The sequence below is a fragment of the Xyrauchen texanus genome, chromosome 18 (assembly GCF_025860055.1).
Source record: "Xyrauchen texanus isolate HMW12.3.18 chromosome 18, RBS_HiC_50CHRs, whole genome shotgun sequence".
Classification (NCBI taxonomy): domain Eukaryota; kingdom Metazoa; phylum Chordata; class Actinopteri; order Cypriniformes; family Catostomidae; genus Xyrauchen; species Xyrauchen texanus.
Window position 1 is genome coordinate 38001659 of NC_068293.1, and position 16571 is coordinate 38018229.

Below are 16571 nucleotides of genomic sequence, written 5' to 3' on the forward strand. Positions count from 1 at the left end.
TCTGACATACTGAAGCCTTTATCTGTGCAATTTTCATCCTTTCTTAAAAGACATTTACAATAATGATATATCACAACATGAAACAGCATGAATTTCAGGGTAGTGATTTAAAAATGAATGAAAGGATGATTATTGCTAAATGATCTTGAAATGCATAATCGCAGCAGTCACTGTGAGAAGTGTCTTCGAGGCAGCTGGTATCATTTCCCGATATGGAGCTCAATCTTGGTGGCAGTCTCACTCTTAATGTCGAATATCTCCACTGAAATGGCAATGGTTCTTGTGCCGGAGCCTGTGCTAAGCAGGTGCATGGCCAAGGCAATCTGGAGCCTATCGCAAATCAGCTGTGCTTTTCCAATGATTTGAAAATCGAACGGAGACATAACGGCTTGTGTGGCTATGTGGTAGTTTTGCATGACTACCACACCAGCCCACAAACAGACATGGTGAGTCACAGTGTTTGTGTACATCTTTTCCTCCTGTTTTAGAGAACTGCAATCCACCATTACTACATTGATTGGCAAGATTGTCAGAGATGACATCTACAATCAAGATGACAGGTAACGTGATTACATAATTTTGTACAAACTTTTTAATGTGGCTTAAATTTCTAAGTACTATAAACATTAACAGTGGAATCATTATTATCATTGGTGTAGCAGATGGTTATATTTGGTTAACGTTTATGTCTTGGTTGAGAAATTAGCCGGTTTACCTAACAGAGAGCAGCGATTCGGTCAATCATCAAATCGAAGCTGGCGTGCATCTTTTGTTGTAGTAGTGTGTTTGTTGAATATTTGGTATGTCGCTCTTAGGGATGCCCAGATTAGGTAGTTTTACGCAGAGTTCGATGATAGATATTCTTTACACTCTAATTTGCCTTTACTCTTTTGATCTTCTGATTTTATTTCATAGAGAAAATAACATCTGTTGCAGTTTCTTTTTCCTCTCTTTAGACTTTTTTTTCCCCCTTTGCGATTATGAACTCTCTAGTTTAATATCGGATCTCCGTAGAAGACATCATCGCAAGTTAAGTGCTTGTTTTGTCTGCATTTCCTGAAAGCTTTTGATGTCTGACATGTTTTTTTTTTGTTTTTTTTACAATTGTTATAGAATGAAGTACTCCTTGCTGCTGTTGTTGTTTGGAAAACTTTACCTGGTAACGAAACTAGGGATGGGCATTCACCAATAATTTGGTATTCAAATTTTTAAGCTAAAAAAAAATAAAATAATACTTGAATATTCTATTATTTAAATGAAGGTGATTAATGAGAAATTGTAAAATAATTGTTTTAGTCATAAAGGTTGCATCACCATTAAAAAAAACAAGACTCTAATTACATACAATGGAATATCACTCCGCTAGCAATGTCTTTCTTGGATGCCACGTTTGTTGTTTACAGAAGCATTGTGAGGATTACGTTGCTATTGGGATGCGTTGGCGTTGGCTATTGGCAAGTTGCACATATACGGGAGTAAAGAGTACACTGTGTATACAGTACATTTATACGGGAGCCCAGCTTTCTCGCAGTAAGCCACATTCTGGCAATAACCTGCTTTTTGGTGTCCATGTAAACGCACAGACAGTTTGCTCATCAATTGTGAAAAACTTGTCCAAAGTCAACAGCGCCACCCACGCATCTCACTGTATATATGCCCAGCAAAGCAAAATTTTGCGAAATTCGAATAGCATTTTTACTTTTAAAATACTTATTGCAAAACGAATACTCAAGTATTCGACTACTCGTGCACATCCCTAGACTAAACATTATCCTGCCCTCTGATGTAATCAGTTCCTGTATAGAGACCAGCAAGCTGTTGGTGAAGAACCAGCATTTCCACCCTGGAACTGCCTTCTCTGTGTTGGAAATGTGTGGAACAGTTAAAAATTTCACACCAGGCCAGGAGCCTGCCTCAAACCATGTTGGTGGAAAAGGGCTATTAGACTCCAAGGGATGGATGGAAAGAGGGTTTAAAAATAACACTGGCCAAGCTTCAAAGGAGAGTAAAAGTAGAGTAATTCTGAACAGAACTTACAAGGGAAAAAACCTACACCAGCATCAGTTACAAGACTTTTCACCCTACACATCAACACTAACATTTATCACAGCAAACTAACGTATTCATTACAACAAATGCTTTTATTTTTTCATAACAAATAAACTTTATTTTTAAGAAAGACTAACTACCTAACAACTGTAATGAGGAGCCAGACATGGTTTTTCTCGTGATTATGGCATTACAAATGCAACTGTTAAAAAATGAAAGAACAATGGTAAACATAAGGGCAAGTGCCATGTAGAATAACATTTTTAACAAAGTCATCTGTAATATTGTAATATATTTCCAGATGATGTCTGAGATTAGGAACCAAACTGGCCTGGCTTGGATTCAAATGTTCCTAGAATCAAAATTATTCCCAAATCATTAAGAGTCTGATAAAAGGAAAACAATATCTGCTATGGAGTAGGAAACAAACATTTCCTCCATAGAAGTGCAGTCCTAATCAGTAAGTGTTTTACTTATGAATATTATATCTAGGCCTATAGAAATAAAGTGTTAAGCTAGATTGATATGCCACAGCACCTTGAAGTACAAAAACTGTTGAATTCACAAATTTCTAGATGCTCAAAAATAAATCATATTCATTGCAAACATGAAATGCAATTAAATATATTCATATTAATTGCAAAGAAACAATGTCACGTGATCACCGTGTACGTCTGCCACCAAAGAAGACCATTTTTGACCCAGGAAAAACCATGATCCCTGCAATATTATGTTGGATCATTAAAGAGGTAATTGTCCTTCACTTTGACATAAAACGTGATCTGTGCTTCCTTTCTTAACACTGATACACAGGCTGCACACTTGACACCATTGTTCCTCTGGGTTTCATAGAGCAAATTATACAAATCAGACTCATGTGAAGGCTAGAGACGCTACCTTCAGCAGGACAAAAGGGATGATTCAAAGCATTTTATGGATGATAACACAGACTATGAGCGCTACCGATGTGAGACTGTAGGTGATGAGCTCCAGAGAGCAGGGAGCAATAGATCACATAAACAGGAAGATATTGCTGAGCCTTTGTGTCCGCACCACTACTTTGAGGCCAGACGCAGATGAACCGCTAAATACAGGGGCCTCCGTTGGAAAACACTCATTATTGATCTGCCATTGTTGCACAAGGCTGATTAAGGAGTCACCTAGGGCAAATGCTACTAAGTATGAAAAACTGCCTTTAACAGACTGCTAAACATCAGCAATCAGTTTAAACACATTTAACAGCAGTACTGCTTTCAAGGCCAATGCAAAATTGTGGGATATAAAGTACTAAATATCATAGGCCACTAAGGGGACACTCCTGTCCAAAGATTGCAAGAATATTGAATAGAATAATTAAAGAATATCATCATTTTGTAGGCCAACCAGGATGAACAAAAATGAAAGTCTCTTCAACTCAAGTTAAATACAGACCTTATTTTACTCAAAAATTGCGGTTCTTAAAACCCATTGAAAAGTCAAGAGGGTAACAATGACTTGAAAATCCTAATTCTCTTCCAGGTTTACTTTAATTAAAAGCAGTCATAACTAATCTCCACTGTACAGCGAGGGGGAAAATAATTGTATCCATTGTGTGAGGTCATTTTCACGGCAACAGAAATTTGCAAGCTACACAAGTGTTCATCTCTAACAGGTGCATCAACAATGAAGCATTGCTGTGACACACTAGTCGCCCTTGTGCTGACTTAGGAAATGTTTAAGTAGGTCTCAGCTGTGAGGAAACAAAAGAGCTTATATGCCAATTCAGTAAGGTACATTTTTTCCTCATTAGATTCAAGTAGTATGTTTTACTGGAGTTAAACCGTAGATTATATTTTGATGTGGCCAGCAGCATTACAATTTAACATACAAATGTTCACCCATTAAATGTGCGATTTACTGGGGTTCTCCTACACTAAATTGTCTAATAAAAGACAGGGTTCCCATACTTTTTGACTAATAAAATTCCACAACTTTTTTCATTAGTATCATAAGTTGATTACTGGATAAAGCAATTCTGAAAGATTCTGATTGATTTGCCAATGGCCGATTAGTGAACTGTTTTTACCGACTGACTGAACAGAACTCAACTGACTAAAACAAATAACAAAAATCAAGTTTCTCTCCATAAGACCAATATCTAGCCAATAATTCAGAGCATAGCATATCAAGAAAAATGTATATTCACTATAGAAATTTCCATGACTTCCATTCATCCCTGATATTTCCCTCACTGAAACTGAAGTGAGTTGTTGTAGTTGTTTCTCAATGAAACAAATCACACATTCACAGGGTTACAAAATAAACATTAAAATAATTTTAAGTTACACAATAAATTTAACTCTAATATAGTCAGTTACATTTGTTTACGTTCACAATGCTCGCTAAAGTTGCTGTTGAACATGAGTTAAACATAAAGTTACAGATACAAGTCCTACGGTCATAATCACTACCTCCATCCTCAGATGAACTCGTGCTGGCCCTCCTCACCCACAGCTCCATCCTTCCTGGACTGGGAGGCTAAAACACAGAGAGGGTACATTGAGAGTAGGAACATATAGAACAGTAGTTCTCAGTGTATATCTGTGTGCTGTGAAAGCAGTGTCCTAGAAAAGAAGGCCAAGACAGAGGAATGAATTTCTAGAAAAAATGTTTTTTTATAAAATATTAACATTATATATAAGTGGTCAGTCAAGATAGATTATTATTAATACTTCATATTAACATGCATTTCAAATGCTTCTATGACCACATCGGCTGGTCCTGTAATCGGATTTCGAGGGGAGGGTCTCTAATTTGTTAATCTGTCAACGAAATCAATGATGAAAAAATTGTTGGCAAAGGTTTTTTTTATTTCATCATCAATCAAGGAAACAACATAAAGATGCATCATGATGATAATTAAATGATTTTATTAAAGCATATTGTTGAAGAAAATATGAGAAAAAATAATACTGCAAGATTTTAACAGTGCAAAATATGAACAGACGGTACATACAGCGAAAGAAGATATTAGGTAGTGGTTCCTAACCCTGTTCCTCGAGGCCCCCCAACACAACACATTTTGGATATCTCCCTAATCAAACAACTGATTCAACTAATCAGGTCTTTAGTGGAGACTCCAAGACCTGAATTGGGTGTGTCAGAAAAGGGCGATATACAAAATGTGCAGTGTTGGGAACCACTGATCTAATCCAATAATCCAGTGTGTTGGGGATTTCCCCTCTTGAGCTTTGTGAGCTTAACGCACTGAACACTGGCCAAGTGAACCGCTTTAAAACAGGTTAATTATCTCATTACAATGCATCCAATTTATACATGAGATTAACCACTATATTCACAACATACAGTGCCGTGAAAAATAATTTCCTGATTTCTTCTGTTTTTTGTGTATTTTCATACTAAACATTTTTCAAACATACACTACCTGTCAAAATATTTGACACACTTATTCTTTATTATATATTTTTTTCTTCTTCACATATTAGAATAATAGTAAAGTCATCACAACTATGGAATAATTAACATTCAAGTATACTACTTCAGATCAAAAGAGTTTTTAAGATCATGAGAAACATTTCAGTCAAGTGTTTCAAAACTTTTGACCGGTAGTGTATATATTTTTTGTTGAAGCAAAAAAAAGTTATCCAACACCTTTATAAATCATGTGAAAAACGAACTGCCCCTTAAACGTAATAGCTGGTTGCGCCACCTTTAGCAGCAACAACTGCAACCAAATGCTTCCGATAATTACAGATCAGTCTTTCACAACGCTGTGGTGGAATTTTGGCCCACTCTTCTTTGTAGAATTGCTTTAGTTCAGCCACATTGGAGTGTTTGAGCATGAACTACCCATTTAAGTTCCTGCCACAGCATCTTAAAGTCAGGACTTTGACTAGCCATTCCAAAACTTTAATTTAGCTTCTTTTAAGCCATTCAGAGGTGGACTTACTCCTATGCTTTTAATCATTGTCTTGCTGCATAATTCAGTTGCATTTGATTTTCAACTCACGGACTGATGACCGGACATTCTCCTTTAAGATTTTCTAGTAGAGAGCAGAATTCATGTTTCCCTCAATTGTTGCAATTCGCCCTGGCCCTAAAGCAGCAAAGCAACCCCACACGATCACACTAACATCACCATGCTTGACCGTAGGTATGATGTCCTTTTTGTGGAATTCTGTGTTTGATTTACAGCAGATGTAACGTGACCCCTGACTTACAAACAGTTCCACTTTCAACTCAAAAGTCAAAATGGGATAGCAGTGGTTTTTCGCATCTCCACTCTTCCATGGATGCCATTTTGGTCAGTGTCTTTCTGATGGAACAGACCTTTATTTATGCAAGAGAGGCCTGCAGTTCCTTGGCTTTTTTGTGACTTCCTAATTGGATTGTCGCTGTGCTCTTGGAGGAATTTTGGAAGATCGGCCACTCCTGGGAAGATTCACTACTGTGCCAAATTTTCTCCATTTGGAGATTAAGGCTCTCACTGTAGTTCTTGGGAGCCACAGAGCCTTTGAAATAGCTTTGTAACCCGTCTCAGACTGATGTATTCAATCACCTTTTTCCTTATCATTTCTGCAATTTCTTCTTGTTGCTGAAAAAGTTATATTTAGGTGTTGATTTGATTGAACAGTGCTTAGTAGTAATCAGGCCTAGGTGTGACTATTCCAGCTGAACCCCATTATGAATGCAGTTTCATAGATTTGTGGATTTAGTAACTAAGTGGAAAAATACTTTCACACAGGCCCAGTTTTTTTGCTTCAATATATAACATTATCATTTAAAAACTGTATTTTGTGTTTACCAAGATTGCCTTTGTTTTATGTTAGATTTTGTTAGAATTTTTATAACAATTTAGAATGAGATATACACAGAAACAGAAGAAATCAGGATGAGGGCAAAAACTTATTAAACAGATTAATTTGAATTAAATTACACGCTAGTCATAGTATACGTAACTTGCGGATAACATTTACGTAAAATATAAAATAAAAAACCTGCTACAAACAATGCAATATCATAAACTGGCAAAACACAGGAAATTATTAACAGTCTCTATAGCATGAAAAATTCAGAATACAGTTGAAAAATTCTAAAGTGTAGCTAGCTAAGCTAATACTTCCTTATCTTATTATATGCCATTATTTCAGAAGCTTAGGTTTTCAAAACAAGGACAGTTGTACAATATTTTGTATGTACTACAGCTTTTATTTATATTTTATATCTTTTATAAGTTTGATGCATGTTTAAATTAAGGAAATGTTAATATTTTTTTTCTAAATGTTTGAATATTTTATAAAATTTTGGTCTGTTACAGTTTGAAACACATTTGCATTTTGAACTGATTCCTGGAAATGAACCAAATCCAAAGTTTTTATACAAAAGGAAGGTTCATAAAACTAATCTAATAACATAGGCTTAGACTTTAGGAAACATAGAAAAAAAGAGAACTAAAATAATAAAAATATTACGTGAATATATCGCCCGACCCCATGATGAATGTTAATACCCAGGAAAAAAGGCCTATGTTACAAGATGAGGTATTGCTAAACAAGACAGTAAAGGCTAAAGTATTATTTGGTTAGTGACACTCTTTTAGCAATCATTGGTGTATGCGCTAAAGACACAGACTGCCTGAGTGCCTAGAAAATCTAGGCTGCATGGATATTCCGCTCGTACATTGCTGATGACAAATTTGCACCACACTCACTGTGTGCAAGACATATGGGCACTTTGGCCTTTAGACAGCACTTTGCAATCAGGAGGCAAATTTCAATAACAAAAGAAATGTTTAAATAGCAACTGCGGAACGGCTATCAGGAAAATTGCATGTGGAGCATGCAGCAACGGCCTGATTCTCTCCCTACAGCAGTAAAGCAGCGTTCTCTCAATCTGATTTCACTGGACATGCCACTCACAGATGTCAATGCCTTTATTTCAATCATAATAAAATTTGCTGTTTCAGAAGGACAGACAGGAAGCACACAGTGCTGGTAATGTAAGACTATCCCTGCTGTTTCGGTGATGAAGGGGGACTAAGAAGCCAACAAAAAAAAAAAAACAGCCATGAGGTTGCCTACCTCGGCATAAAATACCAATGTCCACAAAACATTATTAGTCCCCACTGAGCCTAATCCCACACCAAGTAGGCGACTGATTTATTTCAGAGTTACAGTATATAAACTGAGAATGCTGAATGCTCAAGGAGTAAATCATTCAGAAACACAGCGCCTGGCCAACCTCCAAAAAAAAAAAAAAAAAAAGAGGGAGTGCCATATCAGCACTTTACATGAACCTAAAAAAGGAAACAAATCAGCCCAGCAAAAAACAAAAACAAAAGTATTGATTTGATCTAGTGTTCACCATGCATGAGTGTTTATCAATGGATGATACCTCATGAGAGCATCCAAATATTACATATACATTCTTCACAGATAACAGTTTAAAAATATAGGAGAGGTGGCATCTGCAATGTGTATTGCTGCCTTGATTTACAACTCTCCTGTTTTTGCCAGACATCTTGCATTTTATTCCATATAGGACACCTATTTTCCTGTATTTTATCACGTCCCAAATTGAAGACATCGTGTCCCACATTGAAGCATGAAAGGGTCAGACAGCGAGACTTTTGAAGCAGACCCCCGTCCTGTATTGAAGTGCTTAAAATGCTCAAGCGCCTCGTACTAGTGAGAGACATTCAATACCTCATCGCGCTGTGGTGGCTCGCAGCCGGCGTGTTACGCACTATAGCGCATCTCTTTAGGTGAGTAAAGCCAATGTCTGTATTATTTTAAAAGAGGTTTGCACTGATTTTGCTCCCTTGTAATATATACTGTATATGACATATGGGTGCGTTCCATTTACAAGCAATCATCTGTTCCCCTCAGAGAATTCATCTTCGACTGTCGGAGGGCTGAAAGTTTTTATAAAAAAAGTTATTCTGAAGTCACTTTTTTTCAAATGAAAATTCTCTTGTAACGATCCTACATTGTGGCCATCATTATTGTTTTCCCTTCGAAATGTCCTGTGAAGGCATTGTTTATGCCGTTTGGAATACAGTACATGTCTCATCGCAACACCTGACAAGACAACCCGTTGCGCACAACGAATGACGAAAATAATTTTGGATCAGACTTGAAAAAAATCTGATTTTTTGGTGTTTTTGTCCTGTTCAGACTAGGGCTGGGCGATAGGACATTGCAATCGGATATCGTTGATGTCTTACAAAAATCCTGATTCTGAATAGACATTATCAACAATATCGGGGAATGGCAAAACCATGGATCTGGGAGGCTGCTAAATATATTAAACAGTGACTAGGGTGTGAAACAAGTATCAGTCACCCGGCTTTATCCACACATTGTTTTTAAGATATTCTGGTTTAAATCAAATTCACAACTTAAATGGAAACATAGCTACTGCTCGTGTCTGATTCACTATTTGCTCAGAGGCATGCAGCGCGAGCTGGAACAGGTTAAGGATCTCGTGGAACAAGCGCATGTAAAGAGTTTTCACTCTTTTTTCAGTTTCATTCATCTGAAAACTGTTTGCAAGTATACTGTCGTCTATGAGAATGCTGCAAATAATCTCCGATCATCCCAGGAGGTGATGTGACTTTCACTTTATTTCCACGTGGTTAGCGTGCATTGTGAATGCAACTCTGCATATATATCTCTGGTAATGTATATCTTTGTATTAAAGAAACAAAGACGAAAGTGAATAAATCATAAAGTAATACAAGTTATAGTCACCTTGAACCTAAAATGAGTTTTATTTTCTTTAGGCAGCATTAACTGTATTACTAAAACGCAACACAAACACAAATTCGATAAGGACACATTTGTTAGCATTATTTTGGGTACACAAGGGAATTTATTAGGCTTATTTATTTGGATTATTATTGTCTTTACATTAATAATTGTCTTTAGTTCTTAATCTGTAGGCTATTAGTAATTTTCCATCTGGTGTCATGGACGGATGTTTGCGTGATGGCAAATGTAGTCATTGGAGATGGTAAATATTTAGATTTGGGGAGAACTAGGGATGGGCATTCATCAATAATTTGGTATTCAAATATTTAAGCTCATAAAAACGAATACTCGAATATTCTATTATTTAAATGAAGGTAATTAATGAGAAAGAGACGTTGTAAAAAAATTGTGTCATAAAGGTTGCATCACCATTAAAAAAAACAAGCTTCTAATAATAATCAAAACAAGCTTATATCATGTGTTTTTATATATATATATATATTTAAACAAGCAATGTGTGAAAAAACCCCAAAAGGGAATAGAATGAAGGCATTTAAGCTCACGCAAAGCGAAGAAAAAGAAACCACGAATGAAGTAGGCTGACGCAGTTAACGTACAGGACGAGTATAAACACATGGGGGCGGCTGTGGCTCAGTTGGTAGAGCGAGTCAGCCGCTAATCGCAGGGTTGGTGATTGCCTTGCATGGCAGCTCTGCCGCCATTGGTGTATGAATGTGTGTGTGAATGGGTGAATGAGTCACAGTGTAAAGTGCTTTGAATACCATTAAGGTTAAAAAGTTGCTTTATAAGTGCAGACCATTTACTCTGCATATAATAGTGGTTATGTTTATGTTGTGTCATGTTTTTGTTGAGAAAAACAAGCATACCCACGTGCTCAGTAAACTATACTCATTTATACACACCAGTTTAAATGATGGGATGTCCCTTACCTCAGCTAGCATAGTCTTTCTCGGATGCCATGTTTGTTGTTTACAGAAGCGTTGCGGGGATTACGTTGCTATTGGGACTAGGGTTGGGCGATGTCCCCTAAATTGGCAGTTGACAGTACTGATATTGACAGTAAAACATCGCGATGGACGATGATATCGTTGGTGGGGTGGGGCGGGGGGATTATATAATTTCATATAATTTTCAAAAAGTGAAAATTTTCAAAAATTTTCAAAAATTTGTGAAAATAAGTGAAATGTTAATGCCGAGTTTCGGTCTGAGTGTTGTACCCGTTTTCTTGTTCTTTATTTGTTGTTCTTCTATGTTTTAATAAATGTGTGTTATTCATATTCACCTTGTTTCTTTCATTTGATTTGACATTATGGATTTATGGCCAAGGAAATTTTTCTTTAAAAGTATTAACCAGACAAAAGTTATTTGACGTTCGCTGGTCTGGGTTTATCTTAAACTGCCGCTTCAGTGTATCCAAGAGCTATGTGACAATGAGCAAGATTTTCTGAGACACTACAACTACTAATAATTCATTAATAAAGGCTATTTTCTTGTAGCCTACAACATAAAATATTTTAATCTAAATGTACAGTGTAAGACATGTAAAAAAAGACAAGAAGCTAACAATGTCAAGATCAATATTTGTGTAGCCTGCCTGACACGGTATTTTCACAGACTAACACGTCACGTCTCTGGCATATACTACAGTATTTAAAATAGCATATATGCATTAGTTATATTCTCAATTTAATTTACAGAGCAATCCCTGCAAAGTTTTTAGGTTAACTATAGAAGAGACTAGGATTAGTGAGTCACACTAGCAAGACTCGCAAAAGGGGGCATGGCATCACGATGGTGGCTCTACATCATGATGTTGGTCAGCCATCACAACCCTAGGCACAACCCTAACTGGGACGTTGCTTTCTGACGAGCTGCATATATACGAGAGTAGAGTGTACACCGCTTATTCAGTACATTTAAACAGGAACCCAGCTTTCTCACAGTAAGCCACATTCTCACAATAACCCGCTTTTCTGGTGTCCATCTGGACATTAATAACATGACAAATTTAATAAATGACAAATTACTATTAAAATTTGACAATATGTTCAGAACTTCTTAAAACTACTTCAAAGAGATCTCAACAAAAAATCCTCCACGTGCAGCAATGACAGCTTTACAGATCCTTGCCATTCTAGCTGTCAGTTTGTCCAGATACTCAGGTGACATTTTACCCCACGATTCTTGTAGCACTTGCCATAGATGTGGCTATCTTGTCGGGCACTTCTCACGCACCTTACAGTCTAGGGGTTAAAATCCATAACACTCATTTCCAATTATCCGTTGTCCAATGTCTGTGTTTCTTTGCTCACTCTAACCTTTTCTTTTTCGGTTTCAAAAGTGGAATTTTTCCATAAGGCCTGCACCGCTGAGTCTTCTATTAACTGTTGTACATGAAACTGGTGTTGAGAGGGTAGAATTCAATGAAGCTGTCAGCTGAGTGCTTATACTCTTGTTTTGTTGTATCTGGCCTTCCACATCTCTTTCTGTCCTTGTTAGAGCCAGTTGTCCTTTGTCTTTGAAGACTGTAGTGTACACCTTTGTATGAAATCTTCAGTTTTTTGGCAATGTCAAGCATTGTACTGCCTCCATTCCTCAAAACAATGATTGACTGATGAGTTTCTAGAGAAAGCGTCGTCGTCCCCCGCCCATTTTTTTTTTACCTAATAAGACCATGTTAGACCAAATTAGCAATTTAGTATGCTTACTCAAGGATAAGACGTTGGAGTCTAGGTTTGATAAAAAAATTATTCCAAACTTTTGGATGCCAGTGAAAATATTGAAATCACAAAATAAGGCTATAAAGGGGAAAGTTTGGCTGCAGCGGAAAGGAACAGAAACTTGCAGTAATGTACAGATAGCATAACTACATATAAAGATTTAAAAAGTGCACATTACCAAGAATAAATGTACTTTGCATCTCCAACAGAGATTTAAATAGCCCAGAAGCCTAACTATTTCAACAAAACACTGGTGTCTAATCTGGTAGTCCGAAATGTATTAAAATATTACCATTACAAATAAAGTACTTCTGCCTTCGTAATAAATACAATATCAGCCTATACATTTGTTAAAAAAATAAAAAATATGTCTAAAAAATAGACAGAAAGCGTCTATATCTACGTGTTTAAATCTTATATTATTTCGATTTAATTAATTCGCATTTTAATGACCTGATATGATGCTGTTTTTGTTTGTGCAACGGTCTGTCAAATAACATCACTGGGGTACTTAATTAAACCAAAGAGAAAACACAGAGATTCTCAAATTACTTGGGAACGAGTTTCTGTGTTCATGTGAGGGTTTTTTTGTTGTTTTATTTCATTTTTTTTTTTTTTTGACATAACCGCTCTCAAACACACTAAAGAAGCGAAATCTGCTACATGTGTTCAGGCCCGAGACCACTAAAACCACAGAAAAACATCAATAGCCAGCTTTAAAAAAAAACTCCATGCGGTATAAAGTAACTTATCGTAGTCTAAATAGGGTCAAACCATTATACTCATACCTCATGTCTTGATACAGGATTCAAAGTTATCTCCGTTTGGGACTTGTTTGACTCGTCCGCCATCTTTCCCAACGTCTTCCGGAAGTGAAGCTACGGGTATCCACAAGGTACTGAAGGAGAACGAAACGCATTTTTCCTCAGCAGTCACTCTGCATCACCTAGCGTAAAGTGTGTGAGAGATAATTATTATCACACCTTGAAAAAAATCATGAGCCAGTAAACATATACCCCCTAAAATATCATTAAAATAATGTGTATTGTAAATAATATAATGATATATTCTTAAAATAATTGTTTAAGAAATAAAATAATACAAATGCAAAAGGGGCAACAACAAAAAAAAAAACCTTGGTGTCCCCTTCAAAAATTGCTCTTGAGAATTTTTATGTTTATTGTCCCCCCCCCCAACATTTTGATGACATTTTCGCCCCTGGTAAGCGCCTTGAGTTGTGTAATTAATCTGTCAGTTGTGCCTCTCAGCTGTGATGAGCAGTAATACTGATGTTGTTCATTTTAAAGCCATTTAAAGCTATTTTCTAGCTGTAGTCATGTAAAAGTAATATGAGCAATCATGGAGTGTTGTTGTATGTAAACAATGACTGACGGATTCACTTCACGTCACCAACTGCTCATATTACACACAAAAATTATCTTTTGCCACCACCTGCTAACTAACATATGTAATGTCAAAAAATAAAATACAAAATACATGTAAGAGACACTCATACATGAACTCTTAACACATATGCACTACTCTTACTCAGCAAAAAAGATACATCCCTTTTCAGCACACTGTATTTTAAAGATAATTTGTAAATAACTATACAGATCTGTATTCTGAAGGGTTTAAACAATGTTTTCCATGCTTGTTCAATGAACCATAAACAAATTTAGGGTTGCCACCCGTCCCTTAAAATACGGAATCGTCCCGTATTTGAGAATAAAATAGCGTCCCGTATTTTCGGAGTTGTCTTCAATGTAGCATCTCATGCAAATCATCCCACCGGCTGCCCCTGATTGGGTAATACTCGCTGCCATCGTTGGATTGATTGGTTTGTTTCAGGTTCACGGCCAATCAGAGTCAGAGGAGGGCGGGTCTCTTGGCAGAGTGTCCATTTGAAAGAATGGCGGAGGCTGCTTCAGATACTTTGTTAATGTTAGTTAATAGAAATAAAGCTGTTCATGTTAGTTCACAGTGCATTAACTAATATTAACAAGATTTTAATAAAGTATTATTAAATGTGGAAATTAACATGAACAAAGATGAACAATTGCTGTATAAGTGCAGTTCATTATTAGTTAATGTTAATTAATGTAGTTAACTAATGAACCTTATTGTAAAGTGTTACCCATTTGTTTATTACGGTTAAGGCGTACAGTCATACACATAAGCATTATTTTAATAACAGATAAGAGACATATATTTAATAATAAAAATATAGTGCCTATGTGAAGCAAATAAACAACTTAACTAATTTAAATGATTGCATTCTTCAATAGGCTACTGTAGAATTAACAATAGACTATATAAAATAGATTAACTTAGCAATAATAACAAAAAAATTGTGTTTTACATGAATTTAGAAATGTTTGTAGATCGGTTATTTATTATGTGGTTTCACTGTTTGGATGAGCAGATATCTTTTTATAATGCCCATGTATCAGTCTTAATATTTTTATGAAAACATGTTTTAAGTTGCGATTTACCACCACTGGCACGTCATTGGACCTGTGGTCATCGTGGCCCCGAGGTCCCCCCCCAAGCCTCCCTTATTTTTCTGTATTGAAGGTGGCAACCCTAATGAACATGCACCTGTGAAACGGTCATTAAGACACTAACAGCTTACAGACGGTAGGCAATTAAGGTCATAGTTATAAAAACTTAGGACACTAAAGAGACCTTTCTACTGATGCTGCATGGAGGCATGAGGGCTGCAGATGTGGCCAGGGCAATAATTGCAATGTCCATACTGTGAGATGCCTAAAGCTGCGTTCCCAATGCCAGCAACATGCAGCGACAAAGCGACCTCATCTCATTCATTTTCAATGAGAGCTGACGACTTCCGGAAACACAAGCGACCATTGGTGACCAGATGTGGGCATGTCCAGCGACGTGACAAAGTTGAGAAAAGTTTAATTTATGCAAACGATTTTCGAGAGCCAATATGAGAGAAGATGGTATAGCTCACGTGATCCTAATAGTTTAATAAAAATATTTGTAAAGAAACAGTGCTGTTTAGACTCTCCATACACACCACTAGCAACCTAACCGCCAGCCACTGGCAACATGCAGCAACAAAGTAGCTGGCAGTGCGAACGTAGCTTAAGACAGCGCTACAGGGAGACAGGAAGGACAACTGATCATCTTCGCAGTGGCAGACCACCTGTAACAACACCTGTACATCCGAATATCACACCTGTGGGACAGGTACAGAATGGCAACAACAACTGCTCGAGTTACCCCAGGAACACACAATCCCTACATCAGTGCTCAGGCTGTCCTCCATAGGCTGAGAGAGGCTGGACTGAGGGCTTGTAGGCCTGTAGTAAGGCAGGTCCTTTCCAGACATCACCTTTAACAATGTCGCCTATGGACACAAACCCTCCTTCACAGGGACCAGACAGGACTGGCAAAAAGTGCTCTTCACTGACGAGTCATGATTTTGTCTCACTAGGGTTGATGGTTAGACTTGCGTTTATCGTCGAAGGAATGATTGTTACACCAAGGTCTGTACTCTGGAGTGGAATCGATTTGGAGGTGGATGGTCCATCACGGTCTTGAGTGGTGTGTCACAGCATCATCGGACTGAGCTTGTTGTCATTGCAGGCAATCTCAACACTGTGCGTTACAGGAAAGACATCCTCCTCCCTCATGTGGTACCCTTCCTGCAGGCACATCCTGACATGACCCTCCTGCATGACAATGCCACCAGCCATACTGCTCATTCTGTGTGTGACATCCTGGAAGACAGGAATGTCAGTGTTCTGCCATGGCCAGCGAAGAGCCTTAATTTCAATCCCATTGAGCATGTCTGGGACCTGTTGGATCGGAGGGAGAGGGCTAGTGCCATTCCCCCCAGAATTGTCCGGGAACTTGCAAGTGCCTTAGTGGAAGAGTGGGGTAACATCTCTCAGCAAGAACTGGCAAATCTGGTGCAGTCCATGAGGAGGAGATGCACTGCAGTACTTAATGCAGCTGGTGGCCACACCAGATACTGACTGTTACTTTTGATTTTGACCCC

At 37.4% G+C, this 16571-nt stretch overlaps 1 protein-coding gene across 1 annotated transcript in view; it reads right to left on the reverse strand.

Annotated features, from left to right (window-relative positions):
• The window catches only part of LOC127658883 (pre-mRNA-splicing factor CWC22 homolog), a 49767-nt gene extending 36349 nt beyond the window's left edge, over nt 1-13418 (reverse strand). The window contains exons 1-2 of the mRNA XM_052148423.1: nt 13330-13418; nt 4500-4566 (exon numbers count right to left, since the gene is read on the reverse strand). Of these exons, the coding sequence (XP_052004383.1) occupies nt 4500-4566; nt 13330-13392 (130 nt within the window). The 5' untranslated portion in view covers nt 13393-13418. The remainder of the gene's footprint in view (nt 1-4499; nt 4567-13329) is intronic.
• Between the last annotated feature and the right edge of the window lie 3153 nt (nt 13419-16571).